Source organism: Calidris pugnax, unplaced genomic scaffold (genome assembly GCF_001431845.1).
Source record: "Calidris pugnax isolate Ruff unplaced genomic scaffold, ASM143184v1 scaffold317, whole genome shotgun sequence".
Lineage (NCBI taxonomy): Eukaryota > Metazoa > Chordata > Aves > Charadriiformes > Scolopacidae > Calidris > Calidris pugnax.
The window spans coordinates 419,931-443,633 of NW_015091111.1; the positions used below are offsets into that span (position 1 = coordinate 419,931).

General features: G+C 38.1%; 1 protein-coding gene across 5 annotated transcripts in view; it reads right to left on the bottom strand.

Annotated features, from left to right (window-relative positions):
• RAD23B (RAD23 homolog B, nucleotide excision repair protein) overlaps positions 1–23,703 on the bottom strand; it is a 32,607-nt gene continuing 8,904 nt past the window's right edge. For 4 of the 5 annotated variants that reach the window (XM_014958145.1, XM_014958144.1, XM_014958142.1 and 1 more), the window contains exons 2-10: positions 21,008–21,089; positions 18,239–18,318; positions 15,898–16,145; positions 12,374–12,429; positions 8,477–8,604; positions 5,467–5,584; positions 4,202–4,329; positions 3,628–3,807; positions 1–1,777 (exon numbers count right to left, since the gene is read on the bottom strand). In XM_014958145.1, coding sequence (XP_014813631.1) covers positions 1,664–1,777; positions 3,628–3,807; positions 4,202–4,329; positions 5,467–5,584; positions 8,477–8,604; positions 12,374–12,429; positions 15,898–16,145; positions 18,239–18,250 — 984 coding nt within the window. In that variant the 5' untranslated portion in view covers positions 18,251–18,318; positions 21,008–21,089 and the 3' untranslated portion in view covers positions 1–1,663. Of the gene's footprint in view, positions 1,778–2,165; positions 2,267–3,627; positions 3,808–4,201; positions 4,330–5,466; positions 5,585–8,476; positions 8,605–12,373; positions 12,430–15,897; positions 16,146–18,238; positions 18,319–21,007; positions 21,090–23,703 lie in introns of all 5 variants that reach the window. The other variant, XR_001413777.1, reaches the window with a different exon arrangement.

The window sequence follows — 23,703 nt, forward strand, 5'->3', positions numbered from 1 at the left end:
TAAGGATAGAAAGAAAAAGGCTTTAATACATTTCAGTATTTTGTGCAGATAATTATTTAACAGACTACAGTCAACCAATAAAGAAACAAAATACAAACATTTCAGTTTTTCTCACTCTCTTTTCTCAAGACACTTGACTTGTACTTTGAGCTTAAGCAGTAATTAAGTAGTTAATCCACTGATACACAACCTAAAGCAGAAAATACTTCTTTAGCTGTACCACTAAATCATCAATATCATTAAGTGGTACAACAACTCAGTGCTGTATCACTAATAACATTTACTGTAGAGATACATTTGTAATCCAGGTAATTGGAGTACAACAGTAAACACTCAAAATATCCCCAAGCTGTGTTCAAGAACTGTTGCACATAATAGCTTTAGATTAAATTAGAATTTGCTTTCATTGCTAGCATTGCAATGATGGGCAAAATTGCCTCTAAAAGTCCATGTATATTAAAAGAAAGATTGCTACATTCTATGATGACAAAACAAGATGAATGACAAGTAGGTACCAGGAAGTAAGAGACAAAACTCTGTAAGCAGAACTTATTTTCAATAGAAATGCATGAGTGCAGACTCTTTTGGGTTAGAATAACTTGATCATTTGCTTGATGTCTCAAGTTATGAACTTCTCTTCCTCATGAAGTAAAGAAATCCAAAAAAGTCCTTACTGAACAGAAATAGTTTTATCATTACAGTCTACTCAAGAGCAACAGAACACGAATATCTTCAGATGCTTAGAACTGTACTGTAAAAATTGGCTCACCAAAGGTAGGAAGGTGGAATTTGATGTGATAAAGTTTCATTGCAGCAGACAAAAATTAAGCTTCCATTTTGTTTGCTGTCAGAAAAAGGATATTCAATTCACAAGAGCGCATGTAACAAAACCAAACATGCAATCTATTGCTTTTAAAACTTTTACTGCAACATAACATTGATGTGAACAGTAATTAGATATCTACCATTTTTCTCAAAAAGATGTAAACAGGATAATAATTTTACCTGTGTGTAGATAGCTTCTCAGATCATTTGAGGGGGGAAAAGGAGGGGATGTTTTTTCTCAATGATCAAGACACTTTTAACTGAAAATGGTCTTTGAAAAAAAGCAGCCAACATTGTTTTAATCCAGCATTAAAATATTGCGCTTCTTGCGCTACTTTAACACATCTGAAAAAGCAAAAATACCCATATTTTGGCATTTATGTTTCCATTTGCTCAGATCTTTTAGATTTCACAAAGCTGCTACCCAGTACTGCCATGAAATATAGATTGTAGCATCTAGGTAGCACAGGCTATTTCCAATACCAACAGTAAATAGAAAAGAACATGAAGCAGGGCATTACACTATGTTTCTGGAATTAGTACAGTAAGAGTGAAAACCTAGAAAAAGTTAACCTACAGTTTATAGAAGGAACTAATTATCTGCAGAAGCTGATTTTTGGTTGTATATTATTTTTACACTCTGTGATTTTCTCCACCTGCTAATTTAGAGCAGACATACTTGCTGCTTTCTTTGCTTTGTTTCCCATATTCTCTTCTCCCCCCCACCCCACATACCATACACCAAGCATTATGAATATAAGCCCAAATTTCCCATACAATCCAGTGAACAAAGTTAGTGTAATGCACTGGTGTGAGGTGTGAAACAAAAAAATGTCTCTCAATCTTCATCGAAGTTCTGTTGTAGAAGAAAGTTGGCAGCCAAGTTTTCATTCTTCTCACAAGCAAAATATGCCTGTATCACAAGTCCTTCAGGAAATCCTAATGCCTTTAACTGAAGAAAAGAAAGATATTTAGAAAGTACATTTTGTATATTAAGCGTCTTTGCATGTCTAGTATCTTGAGATACTGCTTAAGCAATTACTGCCTTCTTGAAACATAGCTGCCTAGCTCAGTACAGCCTTCAGTGAGCAAACAATAAAGTGTTGTCTGTCTTTAGTAAACAGAATTCTCACTGGAAAAAGTGACTTAATTTGTCTAATGAGGCACCATAAAATATGTCACACTTCTTTCACTGCCACAGTAAGTCACTAAAACAGACTTGGGTCATAGTAATGTCAGGAACTAACAGCACAGTGCACTGCTGCAGAAAAAAAAAAAAAAGCACTCTTCAAACAATGAGCATTTTAAACTATTAGTTAAACAAAGATCAGGATTTTTACCAAAAGTTGCCTAGAACAAAAGCTCCCAGCCTGCGATCACCAGTAGGCAGTCCAACACATCACATGAAGTCATACTTTCAATTGTTCCAACTGGACTTCCACTTTAAAAAAAGAAAAATTGACTACACGTCGCAGCCATGGGAAGTAAACGGAGAGCAATCTGTTTTTCAGAAGTCAAGGAACTAATTAATGTCTGGGACATAATAACAGGGGATAGGAATAATAGAAAAGAGCTTATTACAGTGCCAAGGGAAATAGCTTTAACCTGCACTTGAACACATCCAGCAAACCAATCTTTCTTTTAGCCAAAGGCAAGTACATACAACCATTTCTTAAAGTCCTCACAGCACCTGCAAGGCATTTTACACACAGGGCAGCTCAAATCTCTGTGAGAAATTATGTCCCTTACCAACCATTCTTAGATTTAATTTCATGCTTACAAGCAGCATGAGTGTGTCAGCTGTAATACTAAGACACACAAATTTTGAGGTCTGTCTTTCATGGAAAGGGGAAGAGGCATACAAGTCTCTGTTGGGTTTTGGAACAGACTGTAGAGGTAATGCTCTGCTGCACAGAATGGTTTTAAATGGAAATGCAGCAGACTGGAGAGGATGACCTGTGAAGATGGATGTGGACAAACAGTTTTATTAGACTAATTTTATTAAGTTTCAATTTACTTGAGATCTAGAGAATTGACACCTCGATAGGAAAATTGTTCTTTTCTGATGATCCTTACATAACCTTTTGTTTTGCCACTTGAAAAACTCTGTCTTTGATATGCAGATCCACTGCCACAGTATGACACAAGTCTGCGATTTCTTCTAAGAAAAAAATCTCAGAGGCAATGCCATCTACACAAATCCATATTTAGTCAGTGTTACACACAGTATTTATGAATGCAATATACTACTCCCAAGTCTATTTTTATAGACATTTACCTGTATTTTTGGAAAACTATAATTGACTAATTCTCATAGATATACAAATAACTGGGTTAAGTAGTGACTTCAACTAATCTACTTAACTATGAGAGCTCTTACTATCTAAGTACTTTGCAAACAGTGCTCATGCTGACACACCTTTGTACCTGGAAACCTATCACAGCATGATCTAGAATAATACAGGTCTGAGGCTTTTGCAAGAGCAGTTACTGCCTGAGTCCCCATTCCAGAGGGAAACCCACTCAGTCATCAGTTATTGCAGACAGCTTCTGATCACTTAAAAAGCTCTGCATCTTCTTAGTAGGACTCAAGAGATTTTTAGACTCATTTGCTACAAAGCGAGAAAAGAGGAGATTTGAAACGAAACTACAACAGCTATGAAATATCAAATATAAAATATCAAAAAGGATGCAGAACTACTAAGCATAAATAAAGTTTAAGTTAAGGCATGTCATAAGCATGCACGAGAGTGAACACTCCACAGCAACAGCTAAGCAACATGTCAAAGAAGAAAGATTCACCCTTTCTATAGCTTCTTTTTCCTGAGGTGTTACTTGAATGTAGTTCATATGACCATTTCCAGCTTCTGATGCTACTCCTCCAGCGCTGACACCATCATCACTGCCACTTAAACCTTGGCGGGACTCTAGAACTGGTTCATTCAACATATGAATAAAATGTTCCTGGTGTTGGCTTATTTGCTGTGATGTATGGGAGAATAAAATACATAAATATATTGAAATAAAGCATGTTTAAGCCTGCCAACAGGCAAGTAAGAGTATCTATTTTCAGTGAATTAAATAGTCAAAGGAATGCGTAAAAAGTGGATAGAGAAAAATGATTAAATCTAACCATAAGAAATGCAATTTAATGTTCCAGTTCAATTGCAATGACCCTTCTCTCTGACACCCTCTGCACCTCTATGCTCAGACTCATTTCTAATGTCATAGAAAATGTTCTGTACAACAGTACTGAAAAGCCAACAATAGAAGTTATAACTGCTATTAACACACTATCCCAGTTCACATAAACATATCCCTTTCTTGTAAAGCTAAATCAAAGTTAGCAGCATTATTGTGTTGTTTTAAGATTCACCTGCAGTAGTTGAGGGTTTTCCCGTCCAATCTGCTGTAGCAATGCTGGTAACAGAGAAGGATTTTGCTGAATAATTTGTCTCATCTGCTGAAACTGTGGCTGATTTCGTAAAAACTCAAGTGGATGTCCTGAAAATCAATGAGGTAACATGATATTTAAAAAGTTACCAAGATTTTTAATAAAATACATACCTACACTGTAAATGCAGACAGAAACGGGATGTGAAAGCAGATAATACGTCCCTCAGCGAAGAACAGAACAGCTTGCTTCCTCGTGTTAACTTATTCCAGCTTTGACCAAGAATTCTTTATCCTATGGTTAAACAATGCATTTTCTTTTCACCCAGCCTCCTTGTATGATGGAACAGCCATGATTTCCAGGACTTTTCTTGTGATGTCTCATCTCTGAGTAACCTCAGAGGCACCTACCCAAACTACCGTCTTGTCTCCATGCCTACAACTGAGTTCTCTACCTCCTGCAATAGGTCAATTCTGCTCTTCTCAAGTGAGTCCTACCTTCCCATACATTCTATACTGTTAGATACTGCCTTGAACGCAGCAGTGTCTGAAGTGCTCTGACATCTCCCGTTCTCTCTTTATGGATGATGTCACATGTGCCTGTCACCACTAACTGTATGATTAACACTGGCCTCCATAAAGTCTTACATCTTGAACACCATCTCTGCCACAGCCTAAGACAATCCTCTTCTACTCTTTGATTATGCTCCTTTCACTTATTTATTTCCTTTTAAGAGAGAGTTCTCCTCAGCAGGTACCAACCACTCTGTCCATGTGCTGCACTGCTGACTGAGGAGTCCTAGGTCATGGAAAGGTCTCTCAGGTGTTACACCTCACTGAGTTACTGCAGGCTTCTGCCTTGATATGCCAACTTCCAAGCAGCAAATGCATTAGTATAGTCACAGTCGACAGTGCAGAGTCAGCCACAGAAGAAGGAAGCCAGAGTTTAAGTGGCAGAAAACACAACCCCCTCCACATTTGTGGTCTTACATTTAAATCCAGAATACTGAATCCAAGGAATTGTGCAAGTTCACGCAATTTTTACAAACTTCATGATTTACTCCAGATATATCCACCTACAACAAGCCATTTGTTCCAAGCAAGTACAACACTTGGAATTTCCATGTTACAGCTTTTATTCAATTCACTTTGGTCAGTTTACAAGCACGAGGAATTTAGGATGCACTGAAGTAGAGAATGCTTAAATGCACATGTTTATCACGTCCTCTCAAATATAATCTTTCTTACCTCCTAATGAACTAGTAGGTATAGTTGCTACTGCTGCCGCCACTGCTGAAGACTGAGAGGCACCAGTGCTTGCTGCTTGAGCGGATTCAGCCACAGCCTGAGTATCTCCAGGTATACCCTAAAGACACAGTTCACATAATTACCTACAGAATGCTAAAAGGTATTTGTTTTACTGTATGTATTATTTAGTTTTCTGAGCAAAGGAAAAAACTTAATGTTTTCACTGCAAATACAAAGCAAGATGCTGTGACAGGTATGCATTTACAACCTGGTTAATCTAATGAAATTACTGGTTGATTTCACCCATTCACAGGCCTACGTCATCACTGCAATCTGTGCACAGATCAAACAGCATATGCTTGTTTAAATGTTGTTTGTTCTCAAAGGGAAACACTGTGGAAGCTATTCCAACCAAATTTATGTAGAGATGATTTGTCATCTTGAACTTCATCTTAACTCTAAAATACAAGCTTCAAGTATCACTCTCCAAATAACCACAACTGTGTACAATTGTAAGATGAGACTAGTGAGGTGTGTGTACCTTGTTCATACAGCTATATGGTAGAATAAAGCATGATATCAATTCCCATACAATTAATTTTGAATGTAAACATTGCTTGGACAACAAAGAGGCCATCTTTGCCTTATGGTGGACTAACCAATATGGTGGATTAAACAATAAAATTACTGTTTAATTGACCACTGGAGCAGTTTTTCACTAACATTGTTCTCCAGTGTAATAATCACATCAGGCTCAGCCCAAGGAATGTAGACATTTGGAACAGAACAGTTCCAGTTGGCAAGGACCTACCAGAATCATCGAGTACAACTTCCTGACCACTCCAGGGCTGGCCAAAAGTTAAAGCCTGTTATTAAGGGCATTGTCCAAATGCCTCTTAAACACTGACAGTCCTGGAGCATCAACCACCTGTCTCAGAAGCCTGTTCAGTGTTTGACTACCCTCAGAGAAAAGAAATGTTTCCTAAAAATTTCCAAACTAAGAAGCTGCAACCAGTTGCCTGGCCATTGGAAGAAAGACAGCTAGTATGGTCTCTAAGAGCAAGACCGTTCCTCCCCACTCCCTTTTCCAGCAGGAAGAAGAGAAAGAAGAAAGAAAAAGTATCCTTCTCAGTAGGATAACACGAAACAGTAAGGAACCAGCTTATATAAGGATCCATTTTAAACACAGAACCTACTGAAGGAGTAAAAATGAACTGCTCATACCAGTCAGACGTAATCTATTTGGCAAACATGCCATGCATTGGACTCCATGGTAGGGATGCTTTATTCCAGACTTATGACAGATAGATGGGAGCTACTGCATTCGCCCTTAGGGCAAGACAGTACTTACCACCTTTTGCTGACCCAACACTAGATGAGAACTGAACTTTTTTACATTCATGTACTCAAAACATTTGTTGTCTGTTTAAAAAATGTAGGTTACAAAGTCTTGGGATCATTAAGTAGCAAGCATGACAGTGACTTGTAACTACTTAAGAAAAACTTCGTTATCAAAAGGAAGCTTTTATAACTGGAGGTAAAGATAATCTATCAGAAATTCAATCCACATATGTTTTGCAAGAACTGACTCAAGATATTTTGCTTCAATATTTTAACAAAGTTGAGACCTGAAACAATGGAAAAACACAACAGGGATAAAATGGTATGCTAGAATGAAAATTAAACACACCAGAAATACTGAGTAAGGAACAAGCTTCCAGACAGATTCTCTGGTGGTTACAATTTACTTGTCAGATTAAGGTATACAATGAATCATAGAATCGTCTAGGTTGGAAGAGACCCTTGGGATCGTCGAGTCCAACCATCTACCCTACTCTACAAAGTCCTCCCCTACACCATGTCCCTTAGCACTGCATCTAAACGGCCCTTAAACACAGCCAGGGATGGTGACTCCCCCCCCTCCCTGGGCAGCCTGTTCCAATGCCCTATCACTCTTTTGGTGAAAAATTCTTTCCTAATGTTCAATCTAAACCTACCCTGTTGGAGCTTGAAGCCATTCCCTCTCGTTCTGTCACTAATTACCTGTGAGAAGAGACCAGCACCAACCTCTCTACAGTGTCCTTTCATGAAGTTGTAGAGAGTGATGAGGTCTCCCCTAAGCCTCCTCTTGCTCATACTAAACAGTCCCAACTCCCTCAGCCGCTCCTCATACGATTTGTTCTCCAGCCCCCTCACCAGCTTCGTTGCCCTCCTCTGCACTCGCTTCAGCACCTCGATATCTCTCTTGTATTGAGGTGCCCAGAACTGGACACAATACTCGAGGTGTGGCCTCACCAGTGCTGAGTACAGGGGCACAATCACCTCCCTACTTCAGAGTAATCAAAAAAGCCCCTAAAACAACTCACAAGACTTCCAGTGAAGTGAAGCTACTATTCTATTTCCTGTCACACCAATGACATTTATTTCACCCTTCAAACTATATTTATGAAATGAGACATTTTTTTCTTCTCCAAAACACTGCTTAAATTAAGACACCAGTTAGGTTAAGCATACTTTCAATAACTCTGAAACCTTCTTGTTTGGAAAGTATAAGATTAAGAACACTGTGCATTATTAGTATAAACAATGAACTGGAACCTTAAAAAAATGCCTTTGTGATGTTACAGATACTAATACAAAAATACAGCTATGCTCTCACTAAGATGTGACAAAATTCCTTGAGCAAGCCATTGGCACTTAAAACTATCACTGTAACTGGACATACTTTACATACACATCCATCATCATCCAAACCAACAAAGAATAAAAGCAAAGTAGTGACAGAGGTAGTTAGGGATGACTTCAGTATTTCCTGTAACACATGACCCTCAAAATCCAAATCTCTGCCTTCCAGATGCTCTGCTTAGAGAGGTTGTTCCTCTATGAACATGTGTTACTCTCATCGATTAGATAATATTCAAAGTAATAAGTAAATCAAAGAAAACATTCTTCTTTATCAATGAAGAACAAATAGCGAAAGAACAAAGTGCAGATAAAATAAACTGCTCACCATTAAAAGGTATTCCACTGCTCTGTCGGGATTGTTGAAGCTGGCTCTCAGCGCTGCAGTTACTTGCTCTCGTTCATAGCCCATTGACATGATCTCAGTCACCATATTCTCATAGGACTGACCTGTCACTAGAAGTAACATGACCACCATTTTAAGGGAATAAGGGGGGGAAAAAAAAGCACAAAAAAGTTTCAATAGATGAATTTCATTTCTGTCCAAATTTGAGTCATTCATTGAAGGGTAAAGAATAGCTTATACTAAACTTGCCATGGTTCTGTTGCTTTAACTCCAAATATATTCTGATGGTTTCATTATGCATTTGATTGGAAAAGTAGAGGGTAATGAACACAATGCAAACCAATGCAAACTTCTACTGAAAAAAGCAGCACTTGTAATACTTCTGTAATTGAAATAATATTCCCTCTTTATGCTTTCATCTAAGGTCAAGGGCATCCTCACAACTAAAATTCAATTCAAGAAAAGTCTCCTGCAGTGTAAGTTTGGAAATTAAACTTTCGAGGCAGAAATCTGCCTGTCAAGCTGTTAGCCATTGAGGTTTTTCCCAGTAAAGACTTTACGCTATGCTATGGTTAGAGAGAAAATGAACAGTGATGACCAAGTTACAACTGTACATTGCTACACGCTGGTGATGATAATCGAAGTAATTTAATCAACTTAACATGGACTCAAGTCAGACAGAAGACTTAAGGTTATATCTAGGAAAGTCACTCAAGACCTCAGTGAGGGTTCAGGAGAACAACTGATCTCATCTAATTCGTGTATCTTTGACTAGACATCCATTATATCAAATCCCTCACCTCTTACAGCATAAATGAACTAGAACTGGCCCACACCTGCAGCCATTAAGACAAAAGCGTACACACATATAGCAATTTAAGGACAACTGATCACTCCACTAATGGTATCATAGGGAAAATTATCTACGTTCATAAATCCATTTCCCTTCCTTGAAACCAGACAGCAGGTTTAACAATTCAAAATTGTAACTGAGCAACATCTTAAAGGTTATCTGCATGCAAAACGAGATTTAAAAAAAACCCAAACCCAAGTATTAAAATACCATCTCCTCCCTTGGATAAAGGTATTCCTGATCTCAGTGGAATCCTCCTACTGACTCTGTAACACTAGCATGTTAGTGGCAGGAGAGTGAAATCATTAGCAGTCACCATAAAAACCAACAGATTAAAAAAAAGTACAGAAAATAAACACTGTTAGAACTACTCTGTTAAGACAAGTAAGTCACAATTAAAATACCAAATTTTATTCCCTTAAGTAGAAGGAGTTTAACTCAAGCCAACATTAACACAATCACATTGCTTGATTTTTAAAGAATGCTTCTAAATAATCAGTGGATGTATGACTGAGGGCAATATACTCAAGGCAAAATAATGAAACAGCCCTAGCCCAAGGACGCTGGCGCTTTATCTGTAAGATAAATAAAGGATTTACAGCCCTTGACTAATTTGAGTATTCATTTTTTAGACTTCAAAATAATAGTGCCAACATGAGTTCAAGGAACTGTAAGTTCATGTCTTCACAACTACAAGATCAATCATTTTAATCTAACTTCATTTTCCTCAAAAACATAAAAAAGCCACCTAAACTTCGCTCTAAAGACACTGTTCAGAGAAGCAAAAAAGCCAAGCCAACAATTGTCCCAACACAGTGATTTTGCTAAACTTACTGCTCTACTCAGTACTAGTTTAGAGTTACTATTGCTAACAAACTAATCAAGGTAACGAGCAGACAGAACATCTTTTGATCTAATTGGCTATTACTTAAACATTTCTGTAGTCCTCTTTCAATACAAGCTAGGTGGAGACTAGATTTGGTACAGAAGAAAAGGATGCAAGAAGGTCGACTTGCTCTGGAGAGACTGATACGTAAGCCATAATTAAAATCCAAAGAAGAAAACAGATTTACTGTGAATTTAGGCACATGTACTCCACGTACAGTCTACTTAAACAAGTTGTGCAAATGTAAGACCAAGAACAATAATGCAAGAATTGCACACCAGCAATGTCCCGATAGAGAGTCAGGCCTATCTCCACATGGTGCTACTGGGAATGTTCGTAAGGTCAATATTGAACTGATTCTGCTCTTTACTCTTGTCTTTCAAGTAACATTTTAAAGCTGGATTAAGTTTCAAATCCAGTTCATCACATTCTCCACAATAATTTTTGCTCCATGTCCTGAAGAAAGGTTAGGCTGCTCCAGTGAAAGATACTGGTTGCACAGGAACTGCAAGATGTGCAGATCTTCCTGTAGCACACAAAGCCACATCGGTTTTCAGTCAGTGTATCTAACTGAACACAAAAGCAATTCAGCTTTAAAAACAGTGATTGGTTTCTACTAAGTCAATTATTTTCACACAATGTAATTGAGAAGCCAGAGTAAGAACATGCTTAGTATCTCACTTAGGATGTAAAAACATACTACATGAATTTGTGCAAGCAAATTTCTTTTAAGGCAGTTTCTAAAGAAAAAGAACCACAACACAGTTCACACCTAGTGCCTTTGAAATTTTTTTGGTATATAACCTCTGCAGTGTGCTTACCTAGGAAATCAGACTAAATGCCTGTTGTTTCCAAACTGTTCGGAACACATGTGTTAACTGTATTAGATATCAATCAAAGAACTTTCACACAAAATGGGTAATGAGGTGATGCTCTCCTGCTACATTCGAAGGAGATTTTTTTTTTTTTTTTTTACATTCTGAATATAACCAAATCAAGACCACCAGCTAAATTAAACTTGTTGGTCATTACTGTTAACATGAGCACTTGTGATGACCATTTCTCAGCCACTAAGGTATAATGAATAGTTAACGAAGCCTGCAGCACCTTTGGTAGCAGCAGTGACTTAAAAAATGTAACAGAATTCAACTGGTTGTCTCCTACAGTATCTATCAGCTATTTCAGGTCATACGTTTCTTCAGTCTAAAACTGTAATAGTGTAAGACTTAAGGTGCAGCTAGACAGACTAAACCTGATGGCTAACACCAATACACATAAAATATTACTACTACTGCTGCTCCTAAATCACCTTGGGCTACTTAATCACACCTGCCTCCAATATATCCACACACCCCTACACAAAAATGTAAGTGAAACCCTTTAATTAGTTTAACTTTTTGTACCAAGCTGCAACTTAATGCTTACCGAGATAAAGACAAAAAAAAACATGCCTCCTCCTTTTTTCTGTGCCTTAATTTGCTACATTCTATTAAAAAAATCCCCTCCAAAATTTAAGTGGGAATAAGGAGCTGTAGTTTTCCCTAGCAATTTCCTAGCTACCAGAATCAGTATACGTGAGGGTCAGAACTTCCTAGTGTTTTTACCCTTTTTATTCCACTGAGAAACAAAGACATTTAAACTGTGAAAAGTGAATTGACTATATGGAGGCATTCATTCCTCAGCTCAGATAGATAAATTCTCCAAATCTATTCCTAATTTAAATGTGTCAAAAGACAGTATTGTCAAAGCTGGAACAAGTGAATAATAAAGGCAGCCATTTTATCAGACCTGCACGCTGGGAAGTGAAGGTGAAAAGAAAAGTGTATACATATTTACGTCCAGTCTTCTATTCAAGCCACTTTGAACTGAATAGTTAAAAGAGAAATTAAGGCAAACGGGGAAAAAACAGGAATGATAAGAATCTTCCTTTTACACAATAAAAATATATGAAGTGAAATATTCTTCAGTAAAGAAGTTCTTGATGCTTGTTCTAAGATACCAACTTCACATCTTAGAGAAAAGCACTTTGATTATAACTTTAACAATGACAGATACAGAAGAGAATGTCAACATCTGCTAATCCGTCATTTGTTTCTGCTGCACCAAAATAATGTCTACATTAAAAAAACACTCCACTTACCAAGTGCACTTATAGCATCCTCAAAAAGATTTGATCGAGATGTATCACCTGTTGTACTGTAAGATGAAGACAAGTGCAATGGTAATTACAAAACTTTGGAAAACTTCCTGTTTTTCAAAAAAAGCAGCAGCCGCTGTAACTCCAATAGCCCCTTTTGTTTCTAAAAAACCAACAAAGCTTTCCAAAGAGCTCTCTTTTGATCTTATAGTGAGACCAGATTTTACAAATTTTCAATGCTACCATTTTTAACACAAGGCAAAACCTTCCCCCCTACCCCCCAGTCGTTTGGCTCTTGCCCATCTGCTCAGGGATTAGCCATCTGCTTGCTTGAATGCTTTAAAAGGTGAGAGAATAAGGTGGATTTTCAAAAGCACACAGCAGTCTCACTAACTGCTTCCCCATAGCCACTGTTCTGTCCTCAAAGAGGACCCAAGGAGGTCAGTGGTAAGCACTTATTAAAATCTCAGTATCCTACTTTCCCAGGAATATAAACTGCTAACATTTGCAATTACTCCATCTCAAGTTATCAAAGCTGTTCAATTACAGGATTAAAGGTTCACCTCCATGAACACAGAGGCACACACCAGGCAGAGGAACCTCAAACACAGAGAGAGCCAAGGGTGCCCCTTTCCTGGCTCCTCCCAGGGCTGCAATGTAAAGCATCAGCCCCTTGGTCTCAGGGTCAACAGGAGCTCTCCAGGTCTCCTTACAGATCAAGGGCATCACTACCTACAGGGTGGTATGACTCACCATGGTGTGCCAGGAAAAACTGTTTGGGGATTGTGCAAGACTTATTATGGGATGTCTAGGCTTAAAGCCAAAGGCAGGGAAAAGGAAGCATCAAGGCACCCTGCAGATGAAAAGCATGGGTAAAGAGAGCAAAAGAGGAGAAAAAGGGCCAGTAACACGTGAACAGCACTTGCCTGGCTATGCCTTGCACCTTATCACTAGTCTATCCTGCCTTCTAATTAAATTCCATTTCTAACTGGTTTTCATGCTGAGAGGTCTCTCTATTATAAATGCATGTATGTGTATGGAAGTCTGAGCGACCACTACTGGAACGGGAACTGTGAGTCACTGGGCTCCACGTGTCTGTGGAGCCAGAAGCTGCAGAGACCAAACGTCATGGAAGCCTCAGTGCCAGCAACTGGAGAAGAGGCCACAGGGGTCCACATGCCTGGACTGTCAGCAACTAAAAAGACTAGACTGCATGCATGTTCTGTGTGGATGCATACACTGGCATGTGTGCAACCACCAGTAAGCATCAAGCTTGGTTACAGTGAGTAGGGTAAGATGCTTGAGAGCCAGGTATTGAATGGCTGTAAGTCAGAATCAGCTGCTGGAGAGACCAGAGGGTCCAGTCTGAGAGAGTTGCTGCTGGAAAGACTTTAACATCTGAGGGTCTGCTACTGATAAGATCAAAAGGCCTCAACCAGCTAATGGAGGGACCTCTTTGTGTGTCACTGAATAAGTCAACTGGGTGACCAGGGAATCTAGGGACTAGACACTAGGTTCATTGAATGGATGCCCGTTCCTGGATGGATCTTCAGTGTGAACATGTGTGTGCATCCATGCAAAGGGAATCTGAGTATCAGCAACTGGAACAGGGTTGCAGGGCTCAGGCAGTCACATGCCCTGGTACCAAAAATGTTGGAAGACTGGGAGATTCAGGGGCCACGTATCAGAATAGACTGTCCAAGGCCAGCTACTGGAGAAATTAATATTGTTTGCTTGTATGTTTGTATAAATGTATTTTACACTAGTGGGCTTTGTCCTGAGTAGCCAGAGGGTAACAAGATGTGACGGCTGATGTTGTATCGTTGCTTGAATGCTGTTTTTTTCCTGCCCGTGTTGACCAATGCAGCCAGCCATATATATAGGTATATACATATTGTGTGTATGTACTGGAAAATATATTCAATCTTGATGCTTGATAGACCTGTGGATATGGAGCTGCAGCAAACTTGCCTCTGCGAGCAACTCCTATCAGCAAATGAAAGATCATCAGATTAATCTGAATCAGTTTCCAGAAGATGTCACTAAAAATCTAACAAGGTATTTACAGAGATGCATTTTTTTAATGTTAAAAAAAAAAAAAATGTGTTCCAAAAAGAATGCTTCACTAGTATATATCACTAGTAAGATTTACAACTAAAAAAGATCAAAGGCGAAACAGGACATCAGCTTGCCTGGCCATGGCTCAATAAATCTTCACCAGCCTTAGTGCATTAGCTTCGAAAGCAAATCAGAAACAAATGGTACTCACTGAAATCAAGGCAGGTGGTAACCATACTTTATTTGTTAAATTATTCTCTTGCTTCCTTTAAGGTATGTACTACAGTTTTGAACCTGGAAAGTACTGTTCCAGTATCAGATTTTTAATCTAATCTTTGAACCTACTGGACAAACTGAGCAGCAAAAACCCCCGCTCATTAACAATAAAGAAGTCATTCAACTCATAAATGAAGCCTTATTTGTATTCCATTTTAAAAATATGTCCATTTCTCAGAACTGCAAATTTAAGTCATCAGTTAGGGTATTTAGTGCAAGAAATCTGTGATGACATTTTCAAGATATTAGGCAATTGCAAGTTTTGTTTCTTAATCAGTGAATTAATATTTAACGGTGTTTAAATACAACCACTTCAAAAATCTATGTCTTGTGCACCAGTATTCACATAAATCACACATGAGTAATTGAAAATCAGGATATGGAAAAATGAAGATGATGCTATGCAGCACTTTGAGGGCCATTAAATTACAGTTAACAACATCTTTATCCCATGCAATACTTCAGAAACTTAAAGTGAACAAAAAAAGGCGACATTATACAACAGGGATGAACCCTCTAACCTCCATTTGATTTTCTTTAATGTAAAGAATTGAGGTTAAAAGCTATCCCAACTCCCACAAGTATCTGCAGATGGGTCAAGGAGCATTCAGAATAAACTTGGAGCTTTAAGACATTAAACGATTAAATGCAATACTATATCCTAGATTTTGGACAAAAAGGCCCTTTCCAGAAATTACGAGACTCTTACAGCAATAAAGAACTTATGTTTCAAATCTAACCAACATGATACAAAACACAATCACAGAGGTCTATGAATAGGACAGGCCACATCCCTCTGAAGCCTTTAAGAGCTTTGTGAACAGTAGATCCCTACATAGGTGAATATCCTCAGTTTGAAAAGAAACTTGTGCTTTTACTGTCAGTAAAAGTTACTTTCAGTAACTCTGAAATGCCTCATGGGAGCACAAGTCCTGTGTCAGTTAACTCTCCACTCCATGGGTTTAGTCCCAAGACAACTCTTCCCACAGTGGAAGGGGAGCAGGGAGGGGCACTTTGGCCATCAGTGACGCTATATTTGAGCCAGAGACTGAAGCGACAGTTAAGAAAGAAGAAAAATTATGGAGAACAGAGAAAATGACTGGACTAACACTGTAATGGAAAATTCAACTTAAAATCAAAACTAGAAGCAACAGAAATGGACAGGGAAGCCATTTTTGGAGGCTTGTTCATACCTGTCAGTTGATGATGGGCTGACAGCAGCTGGTGCCTCAGGTGGTTTTTCTGCTGGTTTCTCTTCTTTAGGAGCACTTACAGGTGTAGATTCACAAGCAACTGCATCTGGTGCTGGTGGGGGAGGGACAGGAGCTGGCACAGGGGCAGCAGCAGGGACTGATGCAGTGACTGGTGTGGGAGCTGCAGCTGTCGAGCTAGTAGTAGTAGCAGCATTTGACTGCTGGGTTGCTCCAGCGGCTGCTTTGGGCTGTAGGAGGACAACACAGTTCAGACACAGCAGAAAGTTCACATCTATAGTCAACACATTGATTAAGTTTTGTTAAGACTATTTCTGTTTGGCACTGCTGCCTCAACAACAAGCATAACCTGTAATGCCTTTTATTGTATTTAAACGGGCAACTGACAGTGTCACTGAAGTACTTATTTAGACATCTGGGCAGTCATACTATTTGAGTATGAAGGGAAAAGCAAAGATAAGATCTAAATATTTACAGACTACAGCACTCTAAATGTGAAAACAATTTTGTGTTTTACAAAACATTTTTCAGAAGAAACTAAAACAGCTGTCAAAAGACATCTGACAAGCATGACAAACCTAAGATTTTCTCATCACTCAAATTTGGAAAAAGTGATAAAGACAGAAATCACAATTCATTACAAATGCAATTTGCTGAAAAATAAAATGCTAAAAAAATTAAACTTAACCTGCAATAAGTGTTACTTACGCACTCTTTACATGCAGAGCACTACATAAATAACATTTCACATACTTGAGTACTGTACGAGCACCAACAATCCAGCAGAATCAAAGACTACCAAATTTACAGCAACAAATTCAGAATGGGCAATACCCGCATAGTACTGTGTTAACCTTCACATCCTTATTGGAAACATGAATTTTGCGTGCATGCAGTATTAATACCATTACATAGAAACTACACTTTTCAGAATGCACGCAACTTCTGCAAGTAAGGGATGGAGTTGCGTTTTCAAAAGCTGTATCACTGTAGTCCTTTATTTACAATCCTTAAGGATTGACAAGGCTGACCCTGATCTTTGCCTTACCAAAAGAAATACCTGAACTTGAAACACAACTACTTATTCTAAGTTAATCACTTTCAGACGATGTTTGCTTAAACTAGGAAAAATTTACTTCATCCTTCTGTCTGAAAGGAAAGGAGAGGTTAAGAATGAATAGCTTGCAACATAATAGGCACAATAAAGAACATTCTAAGAAGCCTTCAAAGAAAAACACTGAAGCACATCTGAGTGTCAGACAAAGTTAGTAGTTGCGCTTAGACGACAGAGCATGACTTACTCAGAACGGAACCAAGGAAAGGGAAATCGAGCTTAAAGACTTAGCAAAAAGATCTAACGCTGAAGAAATGCCTAACTCCAAAACACAGGTCCTTTAATATAAGAAGATATTGCATTTAGCAGTTCTTCATGGAGGTCTGTGTTTCTTCTGCTACAAACAAAATTAATGGTGTACTCTGAAATCCCATCTGCAGATGTTTTCTTGTCCTGAACAAATGCCTCTTCTCCAGGCAAACCACAGATTGGAAGGCTGTCTGTTCAGGAAGACAGCAATAATAGCTATGCTCAAACACAGAATCTAATGAGCCAATTCCAGACAGAAGTGAAGGGCAACTGAGTATAGGTTTTCTTTATCAGAAGGAGAACCTCTAACCCCAAAATTAACTTCATATCTAAGACAGAGATGAAGACAGTTTTACTCAGATTCCAAAGGTCTGGAAGGCCTAGAAAATCAGTGGTTTGATTCTGGAAGCAATCTGGCAACTGGTTAAGAGAAGAAATACTTCAAATACACATCGCAGTCATTCCCTTTAATTTGCCATTGTAGTAATTCAAAACTCACAGGTTTGTTGATTGGCATATGTATTCTTTCTCTACCAGCTGTCAAGCCCAATGGCTTAAAAAGAAACAGCCATGAGTTTTGAAAAGCAAGATTGCAAGACTGCAAGAGCTGTGTACAGATGATTTAGTAACAAGCTATCTAGGTTCTCTTCCTCCTTTTAATAATATCACTGAAAAAATAACACAGAGAGACAGGAAAGAAGAAATATTAAACTCAGCCACTGGGAAATTTTTTACTTTGATGTAAACATTCAGCACAGAACAACAACAATCAGCGTAGACAAACTAGGACTGTGAAGCAGTATTTCATATCTATTTGTACGAGCATTTATTTTTACGCTTAACCAGAACTTTCATATGATCAAATTCCACTAATTTTAAGATTTAATATACAATCACCCATCACAATGGAAAAAAGAATTACATGAATCCACCTTCCTTTTCAAAAATAAGACTACTTACTTTTGTCACCATAACCACCACGAAGTTCTTCTCATCTATTTTGTATTCTTTAAGAGCAGTATCATCATTAAGGATTTTACCTGGCAAATTAAACAGATACAAATTAAGAAGTTATTTAACAGATCATTAAATGATGTTGGGATTCTCTCATATAAACGCAGTTCAAAAAAAAAACCCACAAAAACATGGTTTATGCAGATTTATAAATATTACTATCCCTACAAGAAGTCTTTTTTGTTATTAAGCTTTGGCAATAGAGCTACAAGTAATTTTCTTCCTACGATGTCCACAGTACTAGTTAACTTGAAGGCCATCGCCTAAAGTTAAAACAGAAGCATTCATTCTAGAGTAAGATATATTGGATCTTTAACACAGACACAAGTAATGTAAAGGAAAGGCTTTAGCACACAAACTTAATTGAGTAACTTATGCCAGCTTACATTCTCCAGACACACTAAGAAATTTCCTTCCTGCTTATCTTTTGTTTGTCCTTCAAATGTAGTGAACTACCTACAGTTCTCTGGCACCGATCAAGTACATCTGCATTAGATAAGTTTGTGACATTGCAACTTTAACAATTTGTTCTTAGAAGGCGGCTAAAGCATTAGAAAATCTAGAATCATTCCATATCCTGCACCTTGAGATAAGAATGAAAGAAAGTGATCAGACAAAACCAGAAACATTAGTTTGTTATACTACCACTTTTGATGTTTCATAAGCAGAGAGAGTACTGCGGCAAACCAGATTTGCCTCATGTTTACAAGAACTAAAAATACATTAAACCACGTAAACTTTTTTCAAGGATAAGCTAATTTAGAGGCAGTGCCACAAATCAGAAAATTGTCTGCATTTCAGTGAGCTTTATAGTACCTACTTCTAGTACAGAATTTTCAGAAAATATTTTACAATTTTAATTGATTCATTTTCTGAAGATGTGCCAAGGACCGCTTCCCTATTTCAAGAGGAAAATGGTTATTTTCATAACCATTCTCAGTGCCAGAGGAATACACAACTGTAACTAGCAGGAAACATCCTCATCCTGATGACTGTAAGGAAACCAAGCAGTGCATACACATTACGGCACTTGGAATACAAACGAGGTGGTACTGTCCTACTCCCTACTGGTTCCACCAGTCTTGCAGGTCATACAGAATGTATTACATGCACCGTAGTAGTAGCAATACCTGTAGCAGCAGCTGCAGCATCTGACTCAGAACCTATAGAAGTTTACTTACAAGTTTCTCGTTTAGAGGCACTTTGGGAAAGGAGTTTGCACAATGTATATATGCAGACATCCTATCTACTCAGGACACACCACTCTCAGGGTTTCTAGGTTTTACCCTAATACACATGACAACACAACAGATCTACCTCACCCCTGATTAGAATTACCTTTTTTTAAACAAATTTGCAAGTATTTTAAATAACAAATACTACTTTTAAAATACTTTTAATCAGGTTCCATTGGGATACCACTTCTGCTTTATCAAACTATTAAAATTCTAAAGACTACTTTGATGAAAGTAAAAATGTCATCAATACACTCTTGTTGTACCTCTCATCCAAGAAAAAAACCCCAACAACCTTCAGATGCTCTCCTATACTAAATTGTATTTCCTACATTTCCTACTCATTGTGAGGATTATACAATGCTGCAGATAAATTCTGGCTTCTGAAATGCTCAAGACACATATTACCTTATGCAACCCTTGATTTTTTAATCACAGAAACATAACACTAAAAGTGTAATGCAATTATATGTATTGCACAAGGCCTTCTGCCTCGTTCACATTTCTTGACTATACATGCAACTTTTACCTTCATGTTCTTGATGTGCTTTACCTTCACTGAAGTATAAGGGACATAAAACTTGCTAAGAAACATAGTCCCAAGAAGTCCATACAAACAGGGAAAGACTCCTGACTTCTCTTCCACTAGCGTACTTCTAGTGTGATCAGTGGCTTTAGCTTATTAGAAGCGGAAGACCAATACCGTTTACAAAGCTGTACGCTGAAGAAGTAAAGAGACTACCAAAGTTTCTTTAAAGCACAATTTGAAAGGAAAAAGCACTAGAGGGGGTACTGGAATAGAATTTCTTAAATTCTGACGTAAAGTGAGAATGGAAAACTGGATTTTTGTGTTAGTGACAGAATGTATTAGCCAGGGAGAAAACAGAAAAAAAAAATATTACCAAAAAATATTTTGAAGTACAGAAGCTCAAAGAAAGTAACTTCATGTCTTTATCTAACGTTAGCCTGCTTCTTCCTAGCACATTATAAATGTTTCTAATGACAGTTTAAAAGTATTGAAAGTACTTTTATATAGTAAAGATTTGGTGGTGGTTTCTTTTGTTAAAACAAAAGAAATAATCTGATTTTTAATTCTCTGAGGTATACACAGGAACGCTTCAGCTATACATAGCACAAACTGAACAAAAGACAAGAGTGAACCCAGAACATGGGCTTTGATCTGCTTAAATCCTGATGTCTTGTAACAAAAGCTATTTCTACTTCATCTAGTATACCCTACCCAGGACTAAAGCTGTTAGCATATCATGCTGTAAGAGCACGATAACAACAGACACACATGTATTAGAACCTGAAGAATGCTGATTCAAAATTAAGAGTTCCCTTTTGTGTTGCCTTTTTTTTCTTTTTAACCTGTTTGCATTTCAGTACTTAGAATCTTTAGGAGACTTAACATTCACATCAAGGTCAAAGAAAAACATAAAAAATACAGTAGATTCAGTATTTTCAGAATATCCATTACCTGCATAAATTAGTTTTTGGCCAGCTACTGGAAAAGCATCTTTCCCCCTTTCTGATTCAATCTTCTCTTTCAGTGCCTTCACCTAAAGCACAGAAACATCTTAATGAAAAAAAAAAGGAAAGAAGTTTTGCAATACAAAACAAATTAAGTACACTTTGTTCTAAGTTTTAAATACTAAAAAGTAGTTTTCAGACATAGTCTGATTATGTCAAGTACATCAGTCTTCCAAAGACACCACTGAAATCACTTGTAGAGCAATGTGTTCCCAAAAATCTCTTGTGCTTAATCACATTAGGTAAGTAATTTCCCTATGAGAAGTCTTTAGGTACGTGTTTACAAAACAACACAGTGAAAGATTGAGAAGTTTCGGAAAAAAATGCTTTTATCTACCGATCCATTTCCCCTCCCTGTTCTTTTTCTGGATGCAGGGGGTACACATGCTATACACAGCTGACAGCTTTCTTCATCACAATGATTCTTCAGGGAACGGCTGTGTTTTTGGTAAGGCCACCATGACATTCGATTTAACTCATTGGAATGACTTGAAGCCTTAATATGCAAAGACTTGGGCAAACTGTCCAGTTGTTCATTTTTCAACTCCTTCCCCTCCCCCGTAATTTCTGGAGCTTTGCATAGCAAATTTTAAGCCTACACATGAAAGCATTTTGCCGCATTTACTTGCTTGTGCAAACCACTGACATACAGTCCACTTTCAGAGCACCACATGCAACAACAGCTCAAATGACACTGCATTAGTTGTCATGTATCAGAATGCCCATATTCTCCAGAAAGACTGCATAACGCTATCCCCAAGAAATAAAGGACGTTCCTGTAGAAGCATTTCTTTACTGATACATTTGAAACCATGTTTTAAGACAAACTGATTGCATACAAACACTGCACCTTGCTCTAAGACAGACATTCACAATGTTATGTAAAACAAAGACAACTAATGCACTACAAACTCATTACGACAAACTAACTCCATCTTCTAAAGCTTCTTTTTTTCCTAAATATTTATAAGCTTTTTTCAAGAAACACTGCAATTGAGGCACACATACCTAGCTATTTAACCAGCTAAGCATGTGAAAATGTGTTTATCCTGACAGCTTTATCTGACTGGCAACTATTTGTGCCACAGGTAGCTGGTAGCATTCTCATTTTTGGTTAATTTTTAAAAATATAGTTCACTATTAGCGTTACTGGAATAGTAAATAGACTGAAAAAGTATTTTCAGGTGCTAAATAGTAAATATTTATTGAGAAGTTGAGCTTTGTGGTTCTCAGCATAATTAAAATCTGTCATACGCTTCACATGCCACTCATGCTTCCTGGCTTCACTCTGTTCTTCTGTAAATGATGTCTGAAGCCTCTGTGTTACCCATCTCCTTTTCTTTCATTGTTATCATCACTTTTTCTCCCTCTTCCTCTCAGATTTTATACCTGTGTTTCTTCATCAATCTCTTTACTGGGCTAATCCTTTCAGTTTGGATGTTTGGTCCCAAAGAGACAAACCAGCCTTTAACACTCACAATGGAGCTGCATAAGGATGAAAAAAGGAGTGTTTGTTTCACCAGGCTTCATGACCCAGCAAATGAGGGCTGCAGAATCAAAACTCTTCTCTAAGATTACACCTGACGTAGATGATTAAATCACTAGCCAGACAAGGATACAGAATGCAACATATGACTTCCCTCTGTAGAGCCACACCAAAATAGAAAGCATATTCTTTTTTCCTCAGCAGATGGAGGAAGTATGCTCTTGGTATTTCTGTTATATGTGCCATCCCAGCACCTCCCTAAAGCTCTACAATCGGTCTCCAGCCACCCAGTTCTTTTCCACAGTAAAACTAACAGCAGCTCACTGCCATCCATACATCTTCAGGCAGGGCCTAACCACTACTCATTTTAATAATAATTTGCTGATAGCATCATCATTCCTCATGGACCTGGGGCACTGCCCTCTTCTAAAACCTTCTGTATGAGTCTGCAACAAATAACAGAGCTATGCTTTCATCCCCTTGGCAGGTGGCATTCCTCTCCAGACACAGGCAAACTGCCATTTACACTATGGGGCCATGGGAATCGACAAAAAATGCATTAGTTATGACTGTGACTGAAAAAAAGTGTTCATAGAACAGTTTGGGTTGGAAGGGACCTTTAAAGGACATCTAGTCCAAGCTCTTCTGCAACGAGCAGGGACAGCTTCAGCTAGATCACGTTGAATAAAATAAAGGAACAAATGACATCAGATACACCCAATTTAACAGTAACATGCTAGTGGCATAAAGTACTCTCTTGTAGTTCTAACTGGAGCGACAGAAGACTCAGCACCCACTAATGAGAAGATTAGTGCCCTTAATTCTGCCAACAGAAAAGAATACATAAGAGCACGCCCTAAACACCCCGTATGTCATCAGATACAGTAGTCCAAACCAGCTTCATTTAGATTTAAACAGCTAATGTTCCCTTTTCAAGAGAAAAAAAAACCCCAACAAAAACAAAACAAACAACACAACAACAACAAAAACCATCAAACAGAAGAGAAGCCCTCTTACTGCTCTTTAGAAAGGCAACTGTATCTTCCAGCTACTGGCACAGTAAGCTGTTGAAAACACCAACATTCTAAACGTTGCCTCTAGCAAATTAGGTCACCGAGTATCCAGACTTCAGCATCACCATCAGTTCAGGGTTATTA